The sequence below is a fragment of the Fonsecaea monophora genome (genome assembly GCF_001642475.1).
Source record: "Fonsecaea monophora strain CBS 269.37 chromosome Unknown Scaff1, whole genome shotgun sequence".
NCBI classification, from domain to species: domain Eukaryota; kingdom Fungi; phylum Ascomycota; class Eurotiomycetes; order Chaetothyriales; family Herpotrichiellaceae; genus Fonsecaea; species Fonsecaea monophora.
Window position 1 is genome coordinate 1047158 of NW_019173932.1, and position 26178 is coordinate 1073335.

General features: G+C 53.5%; 7 protein-coding genes across 7 annotated transcripts; 2 read left to right on the top strand and 5 right to left on the bottom strand.

Moving 5' to 3' along the window:
- Positions 1–4592: 4592 nt before the first annotated feature.
- Positions 4593–6383, top strand: AYO21_00354 (hypothetical protein; the record flags this gene model as incomplete). The annotated part of the gene is made up of 1 exon (XM_022650344.1): positions 4593–6383. One exon carries the CDS (start codon positions 4593–4595, stop codon positions 6381–6383), a length of 1791 nt encoding a protein of 596 aa, XP_022517670.1.
- Positions 6384–7220: 837 nt separating this feature from the next.
- Positions 7221–7964, top strand: AYO21_00355 (hypothetical protein; the record flags this gene model as incomplete). The annotated part of the gene is made up of 1 exon (XM_022650345.1): positions 7221–7964. The coding sequence occupies one exon, from the start codon at positions 7221–7223 to the stop codon at positions 7962–7964; it is 744 nt and encodes a 247-aa protein (XP_022517671.1).
- Positions 7965–9003: 1039 nt separating this feature from the next.
- On the bottom strand, positions 9004–9882 carry AYO21_00356 (hypothetical protein; the record flags this gene model as incomplete). Its single annotated transcript, XM_022650346.1, has 1 exon — positions 9004–9882. One exon carries the CDS (start codon positions 9880–9882, stop codon positions 9004–9006), a length of 879 nt encoding a protein of 292 aa, XP_022517672.1.
- A 2271-nt stretch (positions 9883–12153) lies between these two features.
- AYO21_00357 (hypothetical protein) lies at positions 12154–14104 on the bottom strand (the record flags this gene model as incomplete). The annotated part of the gene is made up of 3 exons (XM_022650347.1): positions 12154–13349; positions 13482–13772; positions 13843–14104. The coding sequence occupies 3 exons, from the start codon at positions 14102–14104 to the stop codon at positions 12154–12156; spliced, it is 1749 nt and encodes a 582-aa protein (XP_022517673.1).
- Positions 14105–16142: 2038 nt separating this feature from the next.
- On the bottom strand, positions 16143–17231 carry AYO21_00358 (hypothetical protein; the record flags this gene model as incomplete). Its single annotated transcript, XM_022650348.1, has 1 exon — positions 16143–17231. The coding sequence occupies one exon, from the start codon at positions 17229–17231 to the stop codon at positions 16143–16145; it is 1089 nt and encodes a 362-aa protein (XP_022517674.1).
- Positions 17232–18825: 1594 nt separating this feature from the next.
- On the bottom strand, positions 18826–19851 carry AYO21_00359 (hypothetical protein; the record flags this gene model as incomplete). The annotated part of the gene is made up of 1 exon (XM_022650349.1): positions 18826–19851. One exon carries the CDS (start codon positions 19849–19851, stop codon positions 18826–18828), a length of 1026 nt encoding a protein of 341 aa, XP_022517675.1.
- Positions 19852–22645: 2794 nt separating this feature from the next.
- AYO21_00360 (hypothetical protein) lies at positions 22646–24991 on the bottom strand (the record flags this gene model as incomplete). The annotated part of the gene is made up of 1 exon (XM_022650350.1): positions 22646–24991. The coding sequence occupies one exon, from the start codon at positions 24989–24991 to the stop codon at positions 22646–22648; it is 2346 nt and encodes a 781-aa protein (XP_022517676.1).
- Positions 24992–26178: the final 1187 nt, after the last annotated feature.

A 26178-nucleotide genomic window follows, 5' to 3' on the forward strand; every position in this document is an offset into this window, starting at 1 on the left:
TGCAGCCCAGGAACATGATCTAGACTTGGGCGAGTCCGGATTAGTAAGGGACGGATGCAAAACACCGCGAGAGCATGGCTCAAACGGGTAGCTGTATCAGATGGATCACGCAGAGCGAAACGCCATGAGGAGCGGATTGGTGAAGGTGAAGGAAGCTGTTGGTCCAAAGGAGACCTGCGATCCAAACTGGGTGAAAGCGTAGGGGATGGTGATTGAGAAGAAGGTCGTGACCTGGCTCATTCTATTGGCGAATTGAAACAGTTGACGTAAAAACTTGGGCTTTGGACGAACAACAAAGATGCTACAGCCTATTCAGTGTTCGCTTTCTTTAGTGCACTCTCTTCACAGGAATCCGAGGCCGTGAAGGTATCCAAGGGGCAGACAGGGGACAGGGTACTCGACTCTTGGGTGGCTGGCTTGGAGGAGGGCCCTTTCGGTTCTGGGGGAGATACCTAGAAAAGAGGCTTCAGCTAGACAAGGGTGACCACGTGGGTTATCGAGAGATCTTTTGGCTAAGCGCAATTAGCAAAGTGGTGACGAAGAAACAAAGAATAGTGATTGACTTCATGGGGGGGCATAACTGGCGAAAGTCTAGGCCGACGCTATCATTGCGGAAGCGTCGAGGTTCTCGGCCACGCCAGCGCTCAAATCCTGCAATCTCCATCCCCATGTTATTATTCGGAAGAGCTGAAGACCCAGGACAGCCGAATGACCAGGAACAAGGGAATTGGAATTCCAGTCTAGCAGAGCTCGGGGCTTTGATAGTCGCAACCAATTGTGGGGGTCACACCACAATTCCTCCTCTTCCTTTGTGGGCGTCCGAGTCGAGAGACGCCACCGCAATAAATGTTGAGGTGTCTCGCAGCACAGTTGATCAATCAGAAGGGACAAGCGACCGTACTTCGTAGCAACGGCGGATGGCAGGTCCGAAGTTCTGGAGGGGAGAGTTGCTGAAACGGCAGACCAGGGAGCAAGGACAGATAAGGGGAGACGATTGGAATCGGTAACAATTCGTTGCCATCTATTTCTTGTAGGCGAGGATTGAGGGCGATACGCTAATGCTGCAGCATCCGAGGACCTTGTGGACATTCTTCCAAGTGGACACCAGGCCTCAGTTTACGGTCTGGTGCTGTCGGGGTTTTTGATCGGACCATTGGGGGGAAAATCAAACGGGACATGAAATAGTGGTGGCACCTCACCATATGACGATGCGAGCATGAGATGATCAGCACAATACGATTACATGGTCAGAACAGAAAACAAACTTCACTTGTTGGGGGCTAGATTGGCTCAAAGTGGCTGGCAATTCACAGTGATGACAGAGAGAGAATACGTGCTTGCGTCGTCGATCATGGGCGAAAAGAGCCCAAACTCTGTACCAAGTAGCGCAGCTCCCAGGCAAAAGGCCACCAGGCCACCCGGCCACAAGCTTTTAGTCTGTCAGCTTAGATGTTTGCGAAAACTTCCTAGAAAGGTAATTATTTTCTTAGGGGAAGAGAGAGCATGTGTCAATGATGGTGCAGATGACTAGTTGGCGGTGCTCGTTTGTAGACCCAGACAAAGTACGAGGTACAAGAAGCAGTGTGGTCCTTTCCACCCATCCGCCGCGGGAACTTCCAGGTGGATGCCAGACGCCGAAGAAAAGAAAAGGAAAGGAAAGGGGAAAGCAGGGGAGGGGAAAGCCATGATCCGGACCGAGACCCACGAGAGGGGAGCGTTTCCCATTGAGCTTTTTGCTTTTTTACTCGTTTGCTTAGGTAGCTTTTGGCGGCCACGAGTAGAAACGAGAAATAGTGGAAACAGGCGCTCACATAACGCAGTCGAAGGGCCACCAGGGCTTTCGCATGGGGAACTTGACTCTGGTTCGACAACTTTGGGCATCATGGGGGCGGGTCCCCGGGGGGTCACCCATCTGGTTAGCCTCTGGGAAGCTACCTACCTACTCTGGAGGCCAGGAGCTACAGGTAAGGATCTCAACTATACGAAGTACAATAGTTATTCCATTTCGGGCGCCTGTGGCTTTCCATTGCTCATCAACAGGTTGGAGGTGCTTAGTGCTGGTGGTCTTGCCGCTGCTGCTGCTTGTTTGTCATTGTGACGATGCCTCCGCTAATCTACGATCCCGTCTTCCCAGAGCTCCCATCTTCCATCCCTCCAGGCGTCCAGAATGTGCCGGTCTCCACCTCCGTATCCACTACTACCAGACTCTACCTATCGCCTTCAGTACGAACTGGTACCTGGACTCAACTCTTTGTGTAGGTATTCGTTGACCCATCGACCTTGTGAGCGCGTGGTTGACTCTATCCAGACTGCCAGACCCTCAAACCTCAAAGTCGACCCACTGACTCACACTCGAACCCAAGTAACTCTGTCGCCTCGAACACGCACTTTTGTTCCCTGACCGTCTCCCTCCTTCTCGTTTTGATATTTGCCACCCTCTCAACTCGAGGAGGTGTCATTCGACCCAGTGCCCGACCACTTTGGAGTTTCACTTTTGTACGGAGTACATGGCACACTCTCTCACCCACTCACTCGGCGGCTGCTGGCAAATCCCGTCTCCGACAAGGCATACAAACATTCTCTTATCAGATGCTTCGCATTTCATGCTTTAGCTGGGAAGATCGGTCCTGCGCGTGCGACGGTGCTACTGTGCTGCGGTGTTGCCTGCGCCCGCCGTCCCGAATGACGATCCGCCCCCATGGCTGGCTTGCCCTAGAGTAACAAAACATCAAGCTGCATGTCTAGCTCCTTCAGATGCCCTCCCTCACTTACCCTGTGAGACCGAAACCCCTGCATGTCTGGACACGAAGACTCGGTGGGAAGGACAATCCAATAGCTAGCCCTCCCGTTTGCGCCAGTAGCTTGTGACGCGCCTTTGGGTCCCTCTGGAACCTCTTCGTCCACCACCACCAACTCCTCCTCCTCATCCTTGTTCGAAGAATATCCACTACATCGCCTTTTTGCTCGCCTACACCTTCACGAGCTAGGTCTAGCTCCACTCCCTGCCAGTCGACTTTCAGCATCAACCTGGCATGCACCCGGGGAGGATGGCGGTGACACGTCACTGACATTATCTTCTTCCACCCTGACATTACACTTTCCTTCATGCCCGGCAAGGGAAATCCAAGTCCACCATTGACAAGACTTTCCGAAAGCAAGAACCGCCACAAAAACTACATCTAACAGAATGGTCTCAATAGTCAGGGTTGTTGCGCCATCTTCTCGTGTCTGTCAAGCCACGGTCATATTCTTAGCATCCACCCCTGCATCATCTGGCATCTTTTTGAGTTTGGGCTATTCTGTCGACCCTGGGAGCCCGTGGCTGGCCGCTACAAGTTTCCCCCCAACCTTGTTGGTCCCCGTCTTGTCGTCGCGTGGATCCCCGAGGCCCCATCGTGCCGACCCTCCAGAGTTGGTTGACCCTCATCCTGCCTATCCGGATCAGAGGGGCTTTTGTGATGTCTGGGTCAATACGAGCGGAGCCACACCATGTCTTCTTTTACTCCAGGTCGCAACCTCGTCTAATCCAGCGCCTCCTCTCAGAATCCAGATCTGTCGCTTAAATCATATTGTGTCTGGTCCCTTCCCAATCGAGGTGCTGCCCCTCTTCTCTCGCTCACTGAATAAGAAAGCGATTACCCGAATAGGGACGGGCTTCACAAAATTTTCGCTCTAGGGTGTTCAGCTGTGGGCTGATCGGGCTCTTCCACCGAAATACCAGAGAGCAAATCTACACACGGTGAACCTGTCCAACCACACGATGAGAAAGGGCTTGATGGTGTATCGTCTGTGGTTCGTGAGGTTTTGTGGCCGTGACGGGGCCATGCAGGGGGGCTAAAGGCTCTACTCCCCACAAAAGGGAAAGCCGCAGCGCCTCGCCGCGAGAAAACGGTGGTGGCAGTGGGCGACAACTTGCACAAGTTCGGTGTTCCTGGGATTTGGGCAGCGTTAGGCGAAGGCGTCAAAGGCAGACTTGGGGGTCGGTTCTGCGACACACCGGTCAGCCAATGGCACGAGAGGCGGTCAGTCCCTCTTGATGCCCTGGTCCATTGACATGGCGACGTTTCCGGCACTAGGGACTCGAGCTTGCCTTTTCTGATCGCCCTGTCAAGGTCACTGGCAAGTCGAGAAGAGGTTTAGTACTGACTTATGCGGCTCTGCTCTCTGCGCAGTCCTTGGACTCCTGGAAGAGACGGAGTCCTAGCCTTGACTGGATGGCCAACGAAGGCTCCCCCCTTGTCCCTCCACCCTCCAGACCATGTTCATGGCGCACGTTCGTGTCGATGCGCTTTTCCTTCATTCCGTGATGCTGTTGCTGCTCCCCTTTCGTCTCGCTTGACTGCAGTTTGATTTATCTGCTGGGACAGGGCGATAGTGGCCCACCCACACATGTGTGATCTTATTCATATACTCCAAATGCTCGTCCTCCCCGATGCCAGTGGTTCATGAACTTTCCTCCTCACCCATTCTCTTTCTCTCTGCCTGTCAGTACCACCTCTACTGACGGTGGAACATCACGCAAGTCAGTTTTCCCGTATACTGGACCTTGCAGTCTGCAGCCAACCTCCACTTGTCTTCTGGCTAGGTGCACCATGCATCGTCCTTCACACTATCAGGATTTACTTGGGAGCGAGGGCCCAGATTATGGGTATGGAGACGCCGACGACCATGGCACTCCCACACAGTTTTGGTCCATCCCCGGAGAATTTCACACCATCAATCCCCTCCTTGATACCTTCCCTCTGTATGACATGAATGCTCACTGCCAAAGACCTGGCGGGTTTCAAAACTCCTGTATCTCGTACGACCAACTCGCTCAGGGCTTTAGCCACCGGCCCATGTGGGATGATGCACCCAGAGCCCTGCCACAACTGGATGGCTTGGGCCTTTTCCGTCACGAATTTGAACAAGGCCGTCACCAACGTCATCTGTCTCCCACGGACCCTTTTGGGTTTGCTCTCTCCAGCAACAGCGATTCGTCGGGGAGCGACTATGCTCTCAGTCCAGATGCAACTCGGAACTCCCTCATCGTTCCCATGACTCCCTCACCACAGGGATTCTACGCCACTCCTTTGGCGACGTCTTCAGTCGCGAGCCAGAGCTGGACCTCACAACCCCTCTTGATGTCACCCCATCCTTCCACGCCTGTCCCAGCCACCCACACTATCCCCAGCATGAGACAACTCCAGGTCACGCCGGATCCAGAACAAGACGACGAGCCGGTCGATGCCAGGGAGGCATTCCACTCCAGGATCGACTTTCCCTCGGGGATAGAGCTATCGGCACAGCTTCTTAGTCCTCCTGACTCGGGACCAGACCAACCAGTTCACGATGATGAATTTATGAAAGATGAAGAGGAGGACTCTGAGATGAATGAGACCGATACCGACTCCGACTTCCGTCCCAGAGGATCTACCACCCGCGGGCAGGGCGGGACCGCTCGTCGCCACTCTCTACGTGGACCACGGCGTCCAACAGCAGTCATTGATCCCAAAGCTCGCGTGCAGAAGTCTGCTCAGGTCGTCGACACATCACACAATGGCAGGTCACGTTCCAAGATCAAGAAGAAGGCTCTGGCAGTTAACAAAGACGAATCGGACTCGAAGCATTTTCCTTGCGCCTTCCACCACTACGGCTGCTGCGCCATGTTCGGCAACAAAAATGAGTGGAAACGACATGTCAATTCTCAACACATCCAGCTTGGTTACTACCGGTGCGATATGGGCACTTGCTCACCAAAGGCGGCGCGGACTCAGCACAGGGGGTTTAACGACTTCAATCGCAAGGACCTCTTCACCCAGCACTGTCGTCGCATGCATGCCCCCTGGAGCGGGAGCAAGAGGGCCGAGAGCAGCGTGCCAAAGAAAGATCGAGAAAACTTCGAGGCAGAGCTTGAAGTGATACGCGCTCGCTGCTGGGTTGACCGCCGCAAGGGGCCTCAAAAGTCCAAATGCGGATTTTGTGGCAAGAAGTTTGCTGACGGCAAAGAGTCTCTTGGCTGGGATGAGAGGATGGAACATGTTGGTAGACACTTTGAAAAGGACCATCGGAAGAGCGAGGACGAAGTGATTGACGACGGTCTCCAGCAGTGGGCTATCAGTGAAGGCATTGTGAGAGAAGGGAAGAATAAAGGGGAGTTCTGGCTGGTGGGTTTCGAACCCGCTCCGCCGAGTCAGCGTCCCCGGCAACAGAGGAGGAGCAGAAGGTCAAACAAGGAGGCGGAGGTCAAGCAGGAAGACGACGAAAGCCCCATGACCGACGGCAACCACGTCGACACTGGCCTCCTCCAGTACACTCTCGATGAGAAGCATGCCGACAGGGTGATGGAAAGCGAAGACAACGACGGACAGGATGAGGATGCTGAGGCCGAAGACGATGAGTAAGGTCTGATCAGTATGTAAAGAGGTGTTTGCTGCTTGAGCCAATACAGATGGCGTTGTCGAATTGGGGCATTTACGGTTGAAGGGACTTGGACAGTAAAAGGACAAAGGTGATGGACATAATGATGATACCCGGTCTGGTCTTGGGAAAAGGAGGAAAAGGCGAAAAAGTATTGATGCAATTTTGTTAGATGTTGAGACTGAAATATGGATTTTTGTTGTACGGCCTCAGCTGAATTTGTCTGCCACTTGTGATTGGTTGTAAGATGAAACACTTTGATGCCAGCCTCGTTTGAAAGTCGACGGACGTCTCTGAGCCAATTCGCGGCTGCTTTGGATCTTGATCTCGTGTTTCTGAAACCGCCTGTGTATTCTAGTCACCGCAGCTCATGTTCAACTCGTCGGGTTTTTTGAGCCTGCAGAAGAGTTTCTCTGAAGATGAGCTGCTGTGGTCGCTTTGTTTGTTTGGACGCCTTCTTTTCGTTGTAGCCGCCTTGTTGTCGTCCTTCTGTCGTCTGTTGTCTGGTATTCTTTGTCGTAACTGCGCTCTTCCATTTCTTCGATCTTGATCAGTTATTTCACTGTTTTATTTATCTATTTCTGTCAACCTTTTGTTCTGCTCGTCGGGCTTCTTGTCACCCGAAATATTCTTTGTATCTGCTTCTATTGCGGTGAAAGTCTTTCTCTCCTTCTCCCCCTTTCTAACCTTGATCGCCTTTCCTCACTCATCCTCCGTGTTCAATATAACCCTCACATATTCCTTTTCTTGACGCAGAATCCAAAAAACGAGCCAAGACGTCGACCACCCCAGCCAGCCACGTACTAGACCACCCCTCAAAGATGATATCCTTGATCAGTCTTCTCTCGTTCACCGCCGCAGTGGCTTCCACCACCCTAGCGGCGGCGTCCCCATCTAAGAACTTTCCCGCCCATCTCCACCACCAGCGCGACAACTCCAATTCCAATTCGAACGCCGCTGGACCCCCCGACCCCGTTCGCCAGCTGCTGTACATCGCCCCCGACTCCAACACGTGCGACGGCGCCACGTACCCGAACGAATGTGCCGTGTCGTCGCTGCCCGTTGTGCAGGCCCTCGTTGACGGCTTTGCCGAGTACAACGTCACCACGGCGCCCGAACAGGCCGCGCTGCTCTCCTGGATGGTCTACGAGAGCGGCCAGTTCAAGTACAACCGCAACCACTTCCCCGCGCCGGGCCGGCCGGGCCAGGGCACCCGCTCCATGATGTCCCCGACCTTTGTGCAGCAGTACGCCAACTCGATCCCGGAGCTGCAGGCCAAAGTCGCCGCCATCGCGCCTCCCCCGGCCGCAGGGACTTCCCTCACCGGCGCCCAGGCAGACCAGGTCCTCGCCCTCGTCCAGCCGGACAAGTACTCCTTCGCCGCCGCCGCGTGGTACTACGGTACCCACTGCACCGACGCCCAGAAGAAGCTGGTCCGCCAGGGCGGCCAGAAGAATTGGGAGGACGCCTTCATCACCGGATGCGTGCAGACGACCGTCGACGACGATAGGATTGCCTACTGGAAGAAGGCGTGTCAGGCCCTGGGGGTCACGGTGAAGCCGTGAATCGTGATGAAGAAAACGTGTGCAACATTGGATCTGGCGTTTCAACGGAAGGAACTCGGTATGCGAGGGATGTTTAAAAAATGATGGAGAGATAGAGCTTTTGGAGCTGGTTATTTAGAGCTGGTTATTTAGAGCTGGTTGGTTATTTGGGCTCTTCAATGATACGATCTTCTTGGTCCAAACGTAGCAGAGCAGGGCCATGACTTTCCCCGTATCAACATGTTTCTTTTTCTCTCTTTCTCTTTCTTCCGCTACCAAGTCCCTTTTGCACGCCGGTTGAGGAGGTCCAGTGTACCTTATGTATCCTGCCTAGGTAGGTCACTTTGTTTCATTGACCACTCATCTACCAGTATTCGGTTTACCCTATATCCCCTGTATGTATTACGTTTGTGGGGACCACAGGAGAACAGTTTTCCCGTGGACTATTGTAGACAGTGTAGATACATAATAGTGCAAGTCAACCTCCATACGGTACAGTGTGTATTCCACACGCCGCGTGAGGTTGTCTAGGCAAGCCAAGCCAAGCCTGGGCCAGTCCAGTCTAGTGTGGTCCATTTTGGACGAGACGGGAAGTGATGGAATGTCGATGACCAAAAATGTATTACATGTTATATATCTATTTCCATAGACATATGCAGATATATGCAGATATATGCAGAGATATACATGTATCATGTTATCATGTGTGTCGCCAATCAACCCTATCAGAGCCTTTCACCACGGTGGGAACGCCGTTCATATTCATTGTTCATTCATTCTGTCAGTCATTCGTTCGATAGCCTTGGGTGACCCAGCTCCCCAAACAGATGCCGCTTAAAAAAAGAAGGGAAAATCGCACAAGATTCTGTACCTCTTGTTCCTCCACTTCCCTTTCGGCTCTTTCGGGAATGGAGTCGGGTATATGGATATATAAAGATACTATTTTCGCAATCAGGCAACTCCATGGGAGCGGCGGGAGAGGCAGCGTTCACGCCCACGCCACGGAATGTCCATCACTCACTCACTCACTCATTCAGTTTGGAGCTGTCGTGCCGCTGCTCTACCAGTACCAGGACCAGTACCAGCACATACCGGTGGCCACCAAGAGCAGGAAGAAGAAGAACCAGCAGATGAAAGCACGTGGGTTGCCACCGAGTGACTGCTGGGATCGTGCCCGCGACCTCGTTGGCGCTCTCGTCATGCGTGTTGTCGAGAGTAACGATTCACTGTCGTACGATGTCCCGTAGTTGTAGTAGTAGGAGGGTTGGTCGTATCTCGTCGCGCGAACGGGTTGCGTATCTCCTCGAATCGTGCGAGTCGCGGTGGATGTTGGCTCTGGGTATGCGCCCGGCATGGGCATGGGATGGAACGATACCACGTGGCTCTGGAGGCGCTTTTGAGGTGGATATGGAGCCGCGCGAGAGGTGGGTAGAGGCGAGGGTGTAGTGAATGGTACATATCTGGATGGAGATGGAGGTTGAGGTGTATGCGGATAGCTGATCGTCTGGGTCGACTGGCTGAGGTTGGGGGGAGGTGTGTTCTGTGTTACTCTCGAAGAGCTGGTGATGTTGTAGACGTTGGCGTACGTGGGCAAGTCTCGACCCGGTGTCCGTGTCGGTGTTGGTGAGGGAGGAGGCGTAGGGAGCAATAGGCCTAGCGATGCTGCCGCTGACTCCGACTCCATTTCCATGTCCATCTTCGACAACAACGGCGTCAGCGATCTCTCCCGCTCCCGCTCTTGCTTTGACATCCGAATTGTCGACATCGTCCCCACCGGCGATGGAATCGGCCCAAAATTACAATCGACCATGTACTGCAGTAAGTCCGCGCGCGATGCTTTGGTGAGGCACACCTGTCTCCCCCTAGCCCAGTAGGGCTGCAGGATCCGCCAGTCTGCCGTCTGCGGGTCCGCCGCGTTGATCCACGAGCGGCGCGGCATCTGCGCATTCTGGGGCGAGAGGTATAGGGTGACGTTGCTGGCCTCGGCGTGGGCCGGACTCGGGTGGATGGGGAGGTATTTACGGCGGAGGGAAGGTTTTCGGACGCGCTTATCGAGGCCCTTGCCGTTGAATGATCTTATCTGTAGAGATTCCGCCGGGACGGACGGGTTGGACAAGTTAGCCAGTCAGTCACTCATTCATTTGTCTTTCTCGTTTGTGCATATGAGGCTGAGGGGGAGGAGGTCGTGGACGTTTGTAAGAAAAAGTAAAGAAAAGAGCCCGGGAGAGGGGGGGGGAGTACTATCAAAAACATGACCTCGTCAGTGCCAGTCCCTTCCCCGCCGCCGACGTGGAGAATCACGACAGGATGACCGAAACACCCATTTTCGATTGAGTGACACCGCTCTGCCAACGCGGGATCGATCTTGTCTTTGTCCGGGAGGTTGCATATTCTGCCGGCGACGACCTCGTGTTTTTGCATCCCTTCTCCCCTTTTTCTGCAGGTAGTTCTGTTCTGTCTGTTCATTTTCTGTCTCCCTTTTTGCTGGTGTCTGTAAAATTATGAAATGAAGTAAATCGTCCGTCTCTGTACAAGTACACTTGATATATATATATATTCGAGAATTCTACCTCGAGTTCGAGTATTTCAGTGATCGAGCTCGATTCTCCTCTCGACGGGAAACACGTAGTCATATCACAAGAAAGCAGCTAAGAGGTATTGTAAGCGCTCAAGATATCGTCGACCAGAGCCGACCAGACTCGAGGCCGTTGACAATTGCAAGGTAAAGCTGTCGAGCGGGACGAGGAGGGGTGGGGGGGGGAGGTGTCTGTGTGGGGCAATTACTATAACTCAAACCTCTTTTTCAAACGCCATCCTCATAAGGATCTAGTGAACGGCCCCCGCCGTGGCCGGCGAGGCGGATTTCTACTCGTAGGTCGTCGGGGGAGAGCAGTTCCGGACTAGATGCCGAATAGTTCCCGTACTTTTGCTTCGAACTTGTACAAGTAGGGATGAGTAGGTACCTCGTAGAAGCTTGGCCACGACCCCAGGCCATTCCCTCTCCACTCTGACGCCGCAGCACTTTTCTGCCTCGATGATGTTGCGATGCAGGCACGCAGGTCTGTTCCAGGTCGGCCTCGTTTCCAGCCCGAACCGTAGAAGAGTGGCTGGCTACGGGGACGAGATCCTTCGACGGCGAGACCGAGTCAACCGGGACGAACACAAAAAGGCCGAACTCGAATTATGCTTTTGCAATCCGTGCGCCGAGTCCAATGCCTTTGTATTTGTAGGCAACGAAAAGTCGCCGGGATTCTGGAGTACGAGGTACCCAGTAGTACCGAGTACAAGCTCCGCTGTCCTGTCCGAACAGGTGCCTATTATTGTGGACTCTCGTCATGTCCGCCGCAGGTCGGCTGCGGCCAAGTTGGTGTGCGGTGCGTGTGCCAATACTTCCTGGTACAAGGACAGATCATGTCATGTGGGCTTGGTATTCTTGCCTGCTTGCTTGCTTTGACGACCACTACCCACTCCAGTGTCGGCTGGCAGAAGCCCATTACCACCACCCACACTATCTTCTCGGCGATATAATGTCCCGCATCGGTGGAGTGCTAGGCGGCTGAACCGGACACGCAGAACGCTGTTAGCCAAGGCTTTGCTCCATGTCTTGTGATCGAACGATCCATATACAAAGCCGAGCCACAAACGCCAGGCCTGTCTGTCTGTCGACTCGGAAATCCCAGAGACCGAATGGCAGGTCGCGGCTTGAAGAGTGGCCAAGTGGTATGCGTGACGTGGAGAACTGGGCGGTGTCCTCGGCAAAAGCGAGGGAGATGGATATCAATTGAGAGTGTGGATTAATATGTTGCGGAAGGATGGTGAGGTGAGTGGGTGGGCGTAAATTGCCAGGTCTTTCTCTCCCAGGCTAGGCTAGAAGAAACAGCTCTTCACCTGTGGGCAGAATATCAAATACTGTAAAGGAGTCAATGGTAGAGATAGCCAGGAGGACCCTGACCATGAACAACCAAGGTACAGGTGAGTGGGAGGTATGCAGTCTTCAATTTGGCGCGGCAAAGCTGAATATCAAGTGCGCTGGATATAGATTCAATTCTTGTATGAACACAGTACAATATGTACGAGGCACTTCCTATGTACCAACGTATGTCCCACGTATGTAACCATCGTTGAAGGCCAGAAATGGCTAGCCTTGTGGTTACTGCATTGTGAAAGGCCACTTCCAGCCTTCGTTCGGTCATTACCATACTTCATGCCCTCAAATCAATTGCCTCGGAGGCATCGTCTCTTCTCCCTTGACTCCATGCACGAGGCTTCCCCTCTTGTTCTCATAGTTTCGCAAGGTGCCCGTCCCCTCCACAGTTTCTTGGACCACAGAATCCTCAAAGACGTCGATGTGGGTGCTCGCAAACTTTCGTGCACTGACACCCCTCTCGAACAAGAGATCCAGTTCTGCAAAACTGCGACCCGCCGGCTCTGGCACACGGAAGTATGTGTAGATGATGCAGCAGAAGCAGATCCCCGCCCAGAAGAAGCCTGCGTAGTTGCTCCAGTTCCATTCACCGGGGTTGAGCATGTACGGTGTCAAGACGGAACAGATAATTCCGACGACGTTGTACAGGTTGCGCCCCAGTACGACAGTCTTGATCTGCAGACGGCGGGTGGAGAGCTCCGCAACCAGAGAATAGCAAACCGTGCCCACCGTAAGTTGGTAGCAGAGTGCCCAGACCAGCATGATCGATCCAGTAGCCAACGCCGCCGAGTCTCGGTGGGAATCAGGAACCAGCCCCAAAAATCCCATGATGAGCAGCATGGAGAACAATCCACAGAGTCCGTAGAGGTAGAGGGATCGTCGTCCGATGCCCCGACTCATCAAGAACCAGGCACCGAAAACTCCTCCCATGTTGATTCCGTACTGTCCGAGGGCAAAGTCATAGGATTTGCTCGTGGCCAGACCCGCTTGTTCAAGAAAATATGTCGAGTATCCAGAGAAAGAATTGCCGGACAGGTTCTGGATCGCCCAGACCATGCACACAATCTCGGTCCGTCGCAAGTCGGTGCCTTTGAAGCAATCCCAGTACGTGGCACCCGCCGTGATCTTTTCTTCCAGAGCGGTTGTATGGACCATCATCGCAATGGTTTCATCGGCATCGAAATCGGTTTCGCGGTTGAGTGAAGTCAATCGAAGAAGTGCTCTTTTGGCGTCGTCGAGTCGCCCCTTGCGCACAAGCCACCATGGCGATTCTGGTGCGAGGAAGATTCCAATTATCAGTGGCGCCGGCCACACCCACTGGATCGCATAAGGTATGCGGTATGACCATTGATCGTCGCGAGGGAGCATCGACTTAATGACCCCAATCCCGATCACCTGTCCCAGTCCCCAGCAGAAGTTTACATAGGTCGTAAGATACCCTCGGAGCGCCACTGGACACACCTCGGATGCATAGGTGATGGCTAGGCACGTACAGAGTTAGTAGGTGTGTTTTCGAGACATAGGAGGTTCGATACGTAGTGGTGTGGATATCGGCGGGGGGGGCTCAATGAGTTCCCAATAACACCTCATACGTTGCGGCCGGAAAAACTTACTTGCGACTTGGAACATGCCCCAAGGTATTCCACAGAGGATCTCTGCGACCTGGAGAGCGACCACAGTCTGTGCTGTGAAGAAGACCGCCGTGTAAATGGCAACGAGGGCCAGGCAAGCGATGAGGGTGTATCGGTAGCCAAAACGCTCGCAAACCAAGCCGTTGATCATAAGGCCAATTATTTCGCCGACATTGGCACCGTTGCTAAGACCTGCCTGCCACGGAGCCGGGATTTGATAACTTCCGTCGGGCAGTTGTTCGCCGTACTTCTTCTGGAACTGAGGGAACGCGTCTGTCAAGACAACGGTCAGAAAGCAAAGGAAAGTCGGGAATCTTGGGTTTCCAGGCACTAGATCACTCACAGAAATTGCTCAACAGACACACATCGTATCCCTCCATGGCAATGCAGGTCGAGATCAAGATGCTCCACCCAACGGCTTTCGGATAGAGCTTGATGCCTTGCCACAAGGTCATCTTGTGCTCCTTTTCCGTCGCTCTCTGAGCATTGTGGATGACATCGTCAAAGGTTTTCTGGTGCTCTATGTCATCCCCTCGGACCTGCTCCGGGGCGCCGTGGGAAGGTTGAGAGGAGATGACATTCTCCTCGACCGCCTTTTCCGACATGATTGAAAAAACGCGCCTCAGCGTGTATTTTACCTTGCGCTGTGATCGCGTCAATCGAACAAAGTTAAAGAGGTTGTGGAGTTGAGTGTGGTTAGAGATGGAGGTGAATGGACAGTGACTGGCTGGCAGCTCCGCTCATAAAGTCCCAGACAATCCTGCTGACCAGATATGGTGAACAAGGACAGAGTAAAAGGCCAACAATAAGCAGGTGAAAAAAAAAAATTATGAGTTGACCCAGTATAACTAGGACAACTCTCCCAACCTCCCCACTGATCAGCCGACCAGCTTCTCTTTATATCCCCTGGTCCAGGTCTTCTGCGGGGGGGATGGTGTGTTAACGAAGATCCCACGTTACACTGCTTTCTGGGGTAAAGAAAAAAGGGCAATTCCTCTGGTCTGGGGGAATCTTGCGGCACGCGCGCGTCGACGCAGGATCAGGTTTTCTGTTCGCCCTTGCCAGATTCGTGAGGAGGTAGAAGCAAGTGGGAATTTTTGCTGATCTGGACATTGGCGTGAGAAAATCTGGTCAGAGGACCAGTCACGCGGGTCCCTGAGGATCCCCCTGGGAAATCCTGGGATGATGAGTTCTGAGTCCTGGGGAACTCCCGAGATGCATATCCACCGCACCGCACCGCAATCAGATCAGGTATTGTCTTTTCCTCTCTCTTGCTGGTCACTGGTTGGCCCGGTCATTGTCACGACAAATGGGTTCGCCATCCGCCGCCTGTGGTTCCACTGAGCTCTCAAGCTGTCTTCCATCCTTCTCCATCTACCTGTCTGTGTGCCTCGATGTGCTGAGGGCGATGAGGGGCGACGGTTTTGCCTCTTTGATTTTTGCTCCACCCCGATTTTCGCAAGGTAGTATCGCACAACATGAAAATCCGGGATCTAAGACGAACTAGGGACAGTTCAGAGGATGCAGGTGAGCAGAGGGTGCACGACCGAAGATCCCCAGATGTCACCGATCAATTGCCGGATTATTGGATGGTGTTGCTTGTTCGCCAATCAGGCTCATTATTGTTTGTGTTCCTTGTGGTCTGTTCAACGTAGGGTCGAAAACACAAGCGTTCGGACGGACATGCACCGAGAACGATGGGACACCAAGACTTGAACCAAGACTCGACAAGAGTTCAAGACCAAGAAAAAACCAAGAGGGCGGGCAAAGCGGGCAAATGCGCAACTTTGCACATTCTCATTGTAACCCACGGTCAATTGCCGACGACAGAATGCGCCGCATCACAAGGATGCTACTCGCACAAGAGTCTTTTTCTCCCCGTCAGTTGTCGGTGTTGCCAGCGCCGACAGAATTCTGCTATGACCAACTCCGCAGCCAAGCCTCTCCTACAAGCAAGGGTGTTGGACCAGGGACCAGGGATAAATATTGCCTCGGCCATACCGAGGACAGACTAGAAGAGGAGGACAAAGGCATTCGACTCCTATACTCGGTCCTTGAGCATCTACGAGGTTCTCGGCTCTTGTGCTTGAGTTTCGCTCTCGTGTGCGTGCATACCTGTAGACAACTTCTGGGCGGAGCACAGCATTTGCAAGTATGGACATAAGAGGTACACAACACACGCCTTGTACGTTGCACGTTGCACGACAGCCATGATGCGTGAAACGTCAATATCTGACCACATGATACAAGTACAAGTTCAAGTATGTACAGTGTACCTCGTCGACAAACGCACCCGCACTTCAACTCCCAGACAGTAAGTACGTCAAACAAATAGTCATTACTGAAAAAGGCCAGTGCTGGTGCCTCCGAGAATCAACTACCTCGCTAGTTTCGTGTCGCTCGCTTTTCAATTCATTCATATGCCTGCCTGCCCAGCTGCCTTATCTCTTTGTTTCTCCCAGCTGGCTTCCTTTCCCGGATTTAATCCTATCAATGGGGGTTTGTCGCCCCATGAAAAATGTAACATGTTGCCTCCCAGACACAGACTCGATCGTCACTCACACATTGTCGACGATCAAACACATGCCTCCAGACAGAGTAACCCGTCGACAAATTTCCCAAACTTTTTCGCTGGACGGTCGCTCACGACTGACCCAACACTTCAATGCCTGTACCTACTTGGACAACAGGTCTACTGGGCAAGGTGCTGCTCGCCTTTCTTTTCTCCGCGCCTCTCGACTTCCTATCCCCGTTTTCCGGCATTCGCAGTTCGAGCGGACCCAGAGTATAATCAAGCAGGACCGTCTCGTACCGATTGTTTCGACATAGGTTCTCAGCCTCGTGTTGCAACATCTCGGCATCCACTTTCAAGCTGAAGTCGATCAAGTAGCAAAAGGTGATTTCCAGCCGGCCTAGTTCGCCCTCTGACACCCCGCCCACCTTGCTAAAGCGAGCGTGAGGCCATGAGAGGTCTTCGAGTGCCTTCATGGCAACTCGCAGTGTAGCCAACAGCAAACGATGCACATTCCGTGGAGTGACGGGCAAGATCTTCTCTTGTACCGCCAATCGCGTGATGTAGAGCGAGCTCGCCAGATAAACCGCCGTCGACATGGGACAGTATTTGTGCATGCGCATGAGATAATCCTCAGTAGAAATGGGAGGTGGTCGTTTTGAGTAAAACTTCCGCGCGAGAGCTCCATGCTGAATGTACAGAGGCTGGGCGTTGGCCCCGATAATATGTGCCGCCGCCGTGGGTTCATGCTCGTGTGCTTCAGGTGAGCCTATAGGAGTCTTCACAAAGAGCACTCCATCGATATGTTCTTGATGGGAAGCCGACTCCGGTGGCCGCAGCTTGGTGGTTTCCTTCTTGGGAGTTTGCGTGGCGGCAGTCTCCGGTGTCATTGACTCGCGCAGCCTCGAGAGACTTCGAGCGGGTGACCCTCCTCGACTCCGCGCCGGCGGCGTGGGAGGGACATCGCCGATCATTTGGACGAGGTTGTCGATATTGCGACATAGCAATTTCAGTGCTGCGACAGGCTCCAGCTTGAAAATGTCGATGTTCTCCGGCGTGAGATCGTCGAGCCCTTCCAACGACGGGCTCTTGATCGAAGGTATGATGCCTTTGTCGTTCTCAGGCTCCGGAGGGGCAGGTAGTTTGGGTAGCGACGACGACGCCGAAGCCATGCCGGCAGCCTCCTCTTTCTGACCCCCTTGCTGCTCTGGACTACCCATGGTATTCGTCACGTATGTAGATGGTGTTTGGTTTTCTTTTCCGTCCTTCCTTCAGTCACCCCACCTCAATCATGGGTGGAGAGACGCGTGCCGCTGATGGTATCTGGAATGGGCGGCAAGTATTCCGCCACATGGTCGAGCTCGTGTCAAAAGGTGAAGGAAAGATTGTGCTCCCCTGGGCGGCGCTGTTCGATGCCTGGCGTAGGGTTGCGAAATGGAGATGGGAACTGCTTTGCGAGCTTCAGTAAAACGAGGGTTGCCGGCAAGCGCAACACGTAATGAGAGCAGAGGAACTCAAGTGGGCGAAAGGCGGGACAAGGTGCAGCTTGGGCTTTGACTTTGACCCTTGGATGTGCTGAGCACGGCTGAGACCAGGATGAATAAGGCGCGGAGCTCGGGAACAAGGAAGCGTCGCCATTCACAGACCCTGAGGTCACGACCAAAGTAGAAACAACCAGGCCTTGCGTCGGCACAAGGGGACAGGTCTGGTATTATCAGGAGCTCAAGGGTGTTTTGGCAAATGGTGGAGGGACGATTTGGCGTGCGCGCGGGGGGATGTTGTAGTGAGATCCTGGTGGTATGTATCGCAGACCAACCGACCGTTAAGCCGTAAGACACAATCTCCTATGACAAGGAAGATTGTAAGGAGGTACTACAGCTTCTCACTTTGTACAAGTAGTTCTCATACAAGTATTTGTGCGTGTGCGTGTGGCAAAGCATAGCATGCGTATACCTCGTATTACCACCATCTCTGCCCCAAAAAGGATTCGACGTGTCACGCGCCCTCCAAAGGCAGAGGCAAGAAATCTAGAACTTTTTGCGCAGCCTGAGGATCCATCCGGGGTTGGCGCCTTGCTCCTTCGCACACATTTCCACATTTTACAAGGACACACTACCGCAGCTTGACACTCGATATCTCGTGCGCATCTCTTGAAGATGGGTAGCCTCTGCGTCAGCGACAACCCCCTTCCATGCTGCCCTACCACCCTATCGCTCCGATCTCATAGGTACAACAGGGCAACTGGGATCTCTAAGTGATCGGCGCCCAATTCTAGTCTGGACCGTGGGATGCATTGTAGCCAGCACACCCGACTGGTTCAATGGGTCACATCTCCAGGCCCGCGACTCCCAAGCGCCACCAGGTGTTCTGACCGTCCTGGTGGAGACTGGACGACATCCCTCCAGCGATACCGAGGTGGGCTGTTGAGGAAGAGTAGATCTGTCGAAGAGAAAAAGAGGGCCCTCGATCGGTATTCTGATAATCTATTTAAGACTGTTTTGATGACATCCATATCTCTTTGATCCCATACTCTTCCTCACAATTCTTCATCGAGGCCCACCGATACAAAAGAATAGCCCTGTGCCGTGGGCGGGTCTTAGCGAATGACAAAAATTCGGAATCTCTTCGTGGCACAAAATGTGTTGCTGGCGCAGACCTTCCCTTCAGCCCAAGAATGATATATGTATCTCTTTGAAAACCTCCTGGAACGCCGTTCCTCCTTTCCCTGCTTTGCAGCAATAACCTCCGTATCTATGTATCCTGCCCGTTGGGTGCCCCGACTCCCGTTCACTATACATTCCTTCCCAAGGCCTTCTATCGTCGTTGTCTCCTGTCTCGATCTCGATCATGCTCATCGTCGACGATGATGATACTTTGTCGTCGTGGGCGTCTATCCCCGGTCCCTGGTCGTCGTTCCTCTCGAGCTTGTTGGGTGCGGAGATGGTCGTAGTCTTCTCGAGCCCGGTCGAGAGCCGATCGGTTTGTTTCACGAGCAGGCACCACAGCAGTCGGGTTGTGCACCACGACGCCTTGGTGGTCTCGTGGTCGTCGAGTCTCCACGAAATGCTCTCGCTCCTCCTGGTGCAGACGGGTTTCGCGCTCGGCAAGGTCTCTTTCACGCTTCTCCAGAGACCTCTGGCGCTTTTCCAACTCAAGGTCGGCCTTGAGTCGATCGGCCTTTTCTTTGGCAGCGGCGGCAGTCAGCTCTGCCTGTCGTCGCTTACGCTCTTCTCGCTCTAGATCATCACGCAGCCTCTGGACTTCCGGATCGGGGCGCACACGCACATATTCCCGTCGTGCGCCGTCGTGATCATCGTCTATGCGTGCTCCAGTCATATAGTACTTGCCGCTGTCGCGCTTTCGTGGTGGAGAGGGACTTTCCACCTTTGGATGGGCGTCCTCATCGTCGGCAGGCTCATGGATGACCTTGACCTTGTGGTGCCGCGGAGACCGTTTCTCCACGACATACTCGATTGGGTCATCCTCCTTGTGAGGCTTGGTCGTCTTCGGTGGCAGCTTGGGCGGCAGAGGGGTGAAGATGTTGTCTTCCAGGTTGGACGACATGGTGTGATATGGGCCTCGAGGAGGCGAAGGAGGCGGGCGTGGAGGACTCCAGCTACGGCGCTCTGGCCGTCGACTTCGAACGGGGACTTCTTCAATGATATGGACTCTCTTGGTGCGAGTCCGGAAGAGGTTGTAGAGCTTGGATCCAGACGTCAGCCGCTCTCTCTCCGGTGAGGTCGTTCGCACGATGCGGTAAGTACGCACCTGAGGGCTTCTTTCAATGACAATCGGTTCACGTTTGTACTCGTCGTGGCTTCTGCGGCGCCTATCAGACATCCAAGGGCCAAGGTCGGGTCAGTGACTGAGTGTGAAAACGTCTGGAAGTTTGTCTCTAGCAGCAGGAGGAAGGGGAGGACTCGTATTTGGGTGGTTGAATGGTTTGGTATTGGATGTGGAAGTGAAAAGTCAAGTGTTGGGATCGCCAATGATACTGAACGAGTGATGTGATTGACAAGTGAGGGTCTTTATTCACAGAAAGACGTTTGATGGATGCCTGGACTCATATACAGTTGCCGGTACGGGACATTGTGAGGGATGGTCGGGTTATATCCCTGGTCACCCGTAACGATCACAGAGAAGTAGCTCGAATACCGGTCAGCAACATCGTAGTCCGGAGCAGAACAAGATCGCTTGTCACAAGTATATCGCTCGTCCGTCCGAGTTCAAGGCTGTGGCCTCAGCCAGCTGATTTGGTGCGGTCGGTATGATTTTGCACTAGGTTCACAGAAACAATGGGTGTGGATGGTGGGCAGGTCCCAGACCGCAAGGGGAAGCGGACACTGGTGATTGGAGCCTTTGGGGTCGGAAGCAAGGGATGAGATCCTTCGGGCCCTATGCACGGCTGAGAGATCATGATGCAAGTGTCAACCAGCTCAAGAGGGCGACGACATTTTTGGGCAGAATTTTTTCTGTTTGCACGGTGGTTCGCAATGGGGGAAAATAAGGCAGCAGGAGGGGATTTTGGTCAAGGGTGGTGGTGCTTTTGGTCCCAGGACTGGGATGGCCAGCCTGGTCCGAAGTGTATTCGTATGGCGGGTATGGGACAAAACATGTTAACCCGGCTTGGCCATCACAGATGCCATTTCCCACCTGATCGCTGTCTCTCTCATGGGGCTATCTTTCCTCCGAGATGCTCGCCAGCCCCTTATTGTTTTGTTTCGTTTGTGAGCTTAGAATACTGAAGAGGCATTTCCACTCACCACCACCGACACGGGTGGCGGCCACCAGCGGTACCAGACGGCGAATTATGTCAGCGAATCTGGGGAATTCGGCCAGAGAAGGGAGCGGCGTGATGTCCCTTGCACGACGCTCCGAATCTGTGGCTTCTCCCCGTGCAATGGTAGCAAGGGGCCAACAGTGATGTAACCATAATAGGGGATAGGGGAAGGGAAAGAAGCTCCCAGTTCCAGTTCCAGGGGAGGGATATGGACTCAACGGGTGCGGCTCTGTGGCTGTGCGGCCCCCAATTGGCAATCAGGCTTCCCGTCTCAAGCAGAAAAGTCGACAAGACAGACCACCAAAACTGGGCTTCTGTCGCCTTGTTGTGGCACTGCCACCACCGCCTGACCTGACTTGGCGTCATTGAGGAAATATTTCATCGGGGTATTTTTCTCTTTTTCATTCGGCTAGATCCGAGGGGGAGTCCCCCCCGAGCCTGTGATGGCTCTTTGAAACAGTACAATGCAGGGAAGCGCTTCGGGTGTGTGCCCAATTGTTCCAGCTCTTCCCCTTGCAGCTCCGATCAAGCTTCCATGACTCACAATCTATCCTTGTGATCTCGAGGCTTGAGTATGGGCTTTGGTCCGGGATTGGCTCAGTTGCCGTGGCCCTTAATATCGGCCTCAGCCGCATGGGCCGAACGGACAAAGGGTGATTTGGCCGCTTTCTGTGCAAAACTCCCGTGCAGAAACAATCATGTTTGAGGGTGGAACGGGTCAACTGATCACTAATTGTTAAGTAGAATATAGGCATTTTTCTGGATAGACGGTAAGGGCAGGATGACAGGGGTGAGGGAGTTCCCTGTCGCGCTGAATGGGCGGAGCTAGTTGGGGAAAAGTTGCGGTCTTTTGTCGTTGGTGGCTGAGAAGTTGGGCAAGGCTGACAAGAAACGACCAAAGGGCCCATTATTCGCCAAGTTGCGTTTTAGTGTTTATGTCTGACAGCCACTCCTCCCCTGCGCTGCCGCTGTTTTTGTTGCATTGACGCTGTCAGACGCATGTAGCCAACCGTCTTCCCCGGCAGACACCAACCATACATCAAGTGGATGCCCAAGGGAGACCTGGTCACATACAATGGATCTATGTAGATACCCACAGGTTGGGTGTCCCCTCAAAGCTTTCAAACTTATCAAGGCTCATCTCTGCATGACTCTGCCGGTGGCGACAAAGAAATCATTTGAGCGATCCCTACCACATACGAGTACTCCGTACAAGCGAACGCACAATGGTGGAATGATGGACATATCGTGGTCGGAGTAAATGCTGCTCCGATTCACAAGGCCATTCACTAGTAGCCAGGTATACTGGCTGACTGGGTACCTCAAGCCACCTCTTGGAAGCTTACCCCTCCCTGAAATCCAACAATACAATGTACTCGTATGGTTTTGCTGCCACGAGCAACATGAAGCGGACTGCCTCGACGACCGCCAACTTCGCAGCCTCGCCCCTTTTACTGGTGACTCTACATTGGTACAATTTCCTCGAGGCAAACATTACAATCTTGATCACATTCCATTTCGTTACAACATTATTTTGATGTCCTGGCGATAATCCCTATACAGATGATGCCCGCGTATTTCCTTCAACCATGCACGCCATGCAAGACACCTTCAAAGCCTGGGTGCTCTGAAAAACCTTAACCAACACGAGCAAACACATAGACGAGCTCGTCTTCCCACGCTCGACTCCAAAGACAATAAACCAGAATCCCGCCCTCTATCCTCTAAGGAGTGGGCGAGATGGTAACATGGCAAAAAGTCACGGCAAGTCTCGTGCGTGGAAACAACAAGATCTTCACAAATGCCGCAAGCAAAAGCACAAGCAGAGTTCCCTGACCATAGAACGATAAGAGCCTATTGAGCCCAGCTTCCCTTCCTTGCCCTCGCGCCCCAGTCCTCGTCCGCGCCCAAACATGCGCGCTTTCGTTCATCCGCGAAATTCGGACTCTGTCGGGCCCATTCTCTCACATATAACCTCAGCGCTTCCCATCGTTTGCATTTACCGATGACTTCAGACTCATCCCAGCCATCGCCCTCTGGTGCACCCACGTACCCCTTGGCATCAACGTTGTTATCATCTTTGCGGAGCTCCTCAATAGGGATGCGAGAGATCTTGCTGAGTTCCTCGTCAAACATATGTGCGAGACTAGGGTATCCCAGGCTCAGGTAGTTATAAATTTGGGTGATCACACGGTTGGGGAATTCATCCTCGATTTGTTTTTCGATCCGTAGCTTCTTGTCGATAGTGCTAGTAAACGGATCATCGCCATCGTGACTCCGTGGAGGAGTCAGAGGCAGAAAGCCAAGACCCGAGAAGTGCTGCCGCCGTCGAGCAGGAGTCTGATGTCCCCGACCAGGTGTGCTGGCTTCGAATGGGTTATTTCTTTCCCCCGCTGGAGTTACGGGAGACGGTGTCTGAATGCCACTGCGCAAGCCGTTCTGCGGGCTCTGAGCTTGCCACAGCCCAGCTTGACACATGCCCATCCACAGCCCGTCGCCGGCATTGTTCTCACGCTTTTTGTGTGGTCTCCAAAGTTCAGGGCTACTGGGTACCGTTGAATCATCATCGCTGTCCGCAGTTCGTGGTCTTGGGGGTTGATCAGGATCGCAGCGCGTCATCTTTGGTGAGATAGTGAACGGGAAGATAAGGTCGTCGCCCAGCATCGGGGGCGACGCAGCAGCCCTCATACGTGCCAGTTCGGAGTCCTCTTCCTCTGCCCGGGGCTTTTTCGTCTTCTTCAAGCCTTTTGCCTCCAATGCATGTCGGGTCGCCAGTGCTGTAGCACTGAACCGGCTTTGACCAGCGGTGTCAGCTTTCAGCTCTCGTTTGGCCGCTTCTAACTGTTCGTGATGTTTTCGCATATTTTCCAACTCTAGATTTAGCTCGGCCGCCGACGACCGTCGGAACGTGCGCGCATCGGCCCCCTTTTCACCCTGAAACATTGGAACTGGTAAAGGACCATCTTCTTCATCTTCACGAGAGATGGCAAAGTGATCCACGGGCTCATGCGGCCGTTCATTGATGTAGGCGGCCATTGCCTGTTCCTCCAATTCCTTCTCGCTCACCGTCTCTGCCGCCAAACGAAGGACATATTCAGTATAGCTATCCTTTGCACTAGGTGGTGCTCTCTTCGAAAATGATTCCACAGATGAAGGAGAGTCGCTTAGCGAGGGTGCTTCGGAGCCTTCATCTTCTGTGGTCGATTCAATTATGGGCAAATCAGGGACAGCAAATGAATGTTGGCGTGATATTTCAGGATTCTTTCGAGCCAGTGCCGCCGCAGAGAAGCGCGAGTCTTCAAGTCCTGGGACGTCTTCTGTCTGTGCTTCCTCTTCGCACAGAGGAAACGGCTCTCGTCGACTGGGTGCAGGTGATGGTCTAGTTTCAGCGGTGGGCAGGTGAACACGGCGATAGGAGCCTTTGGCGGTCTCCAATAGTTCTGGAGAGAATTTGCGGGCTCCGGACGAAGCTCTACTAGAAGCAGAGGAGTTACCGGTTGTTTGAGGGTATTCGTCCGACCCTTTTGCATCTGGTTGCCGTCTTCCTCTCGTGGTCGTGCTGGTCTCTATAGGCTCCGGGACAAACTTCCGGCGCGGACGGCTCGATGTCGTCTCTGCTCCGTCCTTGGATTTCTTTTCCTTGGAACTCCTTGTCGTCGTCTCAACCGGTTCTGGTGCAAATCTCCTCCGGGGTTTGGGCGTCTCCTCTTCTTGGGGATTGTCTCTGTCCTTGTTACTTCTGCTGCTTGTTTCGACCGGGTCCGGGCTGAATTTCCGTCTCGAGGACTGAGAACTCGATTCTATAGGTTCAGGCGGAAACCGTCTAGGTCCCGCAGAAGCACCGCTTGCGTGCTCGCCAGGAACGGAGGAAAGATCATTCGGTGATGGGACGGCGTTGATGTTGTAGTCATGTGCGGGCACCCCTTCAACCCCTCTGGCCGTTGTCGAGTCCTCGACACTGTCAACGATATTCCTCTTCCTAGAACTTCTGAACGTCTCCTCCACCGGCTGAGGCAAGAACCTGCGAGGTTTGGTCTGAGGAGGAGGCATGGGGTATGCTGAGTTTAAAGATGGCTTGTTGGTAGGAAGTGTGGACGAAGAGTGGTCTGACTGGTTACGGGCTGATCTTGAGCTTCTGACGGTAGTCTCAAGAGGTTCGGGTGCGAATCGCCTGGGCGGAGGCGGGGAGGTCGATGCCATGATCTAAACCGTGAGGGTGGTGGAAGCTTGCCTCATTTGACAGCCCATGCTTTGCTCAGGTTCCTTTCTTGGAAGGGGGAGGGTTTCAGGAGCACGCGAGCACGGGATGCAGCGAGAGGTAAAGGATGCGCAAGGGCCAGAAAATGCGGGGATCATGTACTCTTAGACGAGTATTCGGGTATATACGGAGGATGTTGCGGTTGTATGAGAAGGACGCGAGGGTTGATATGTGATAAGGCGGAGCAGGGAGACGAGGAAGGATGAATGGAGGGAAACGAACGAAAGCGGACAAACAACCAAGTCCTCTACTTGATATGGCGGACGCACGGGGACCTTGACTTGAGACACAACAAGTCTGAACTCAAACATGCAGGACGTGCGTGGGATGGTTTGTCTTTTTCGATCTGGTTCAGAGAAGCAATGATGGGCGGACGAACAGGAGGAGGTGTTTTTTTGGAGAAGCGATTCTAGGACACGGATATGGAGAATGGAATGATGATACAAGGGACGAAAGATACAGTAACCACCAGTGATATGCGTCGTAGCGCTCGTAGGCTTTTTTTGGTGGGATGAAGTTGAGCGCGAGTACCCGGTGGTGCAGTACCTGTACCAGCCGTACCAAGCGAAATGACGATGACGACCTTGTTGGGCTCTACGAGGTACGAGGTCCTCCAACGTCACCACCCGGCGTCCCACTGGCTCTCGCTTCTTTTGGGGGCCCAAGGAAGAGGGCGTGGCCTTTGACTGAATCTGCACTGGGTAGCCCCGACCCTCGCCCAACTTCCCCATTTTAGGGGGTTCAACGGAAAGCCTTAGTAGCCTCTAATTTTGCAAAGTAGCCAGACTTGACTAACGCTGAGAACCTGGGCCTGCTTGGGCTAGACTTCTCCTGCTCACTTACGGTCGCCGGCCGGAGGGTAAATCAACCTCAGCACTCGTCACCGATGTTGTACAAGGACTCGGAAGAGTACCTAGGTACTCTGCACCGAGTATTGATCGCCCTGTATCGGACCTCTGCTACTCTACGCCATAACCAAGATGGCGGTCTAATTCCCCCAGACTCCAGATCGACAGGACTAACTGCGCCCTCATCCATCTGCGAGGTCTGCACCAAGTAGTGAAAGGCGGCGCCACATGAGACTGGACTGACCACGGCTGACCTCTGAACAGAAAATCAAATACTACCG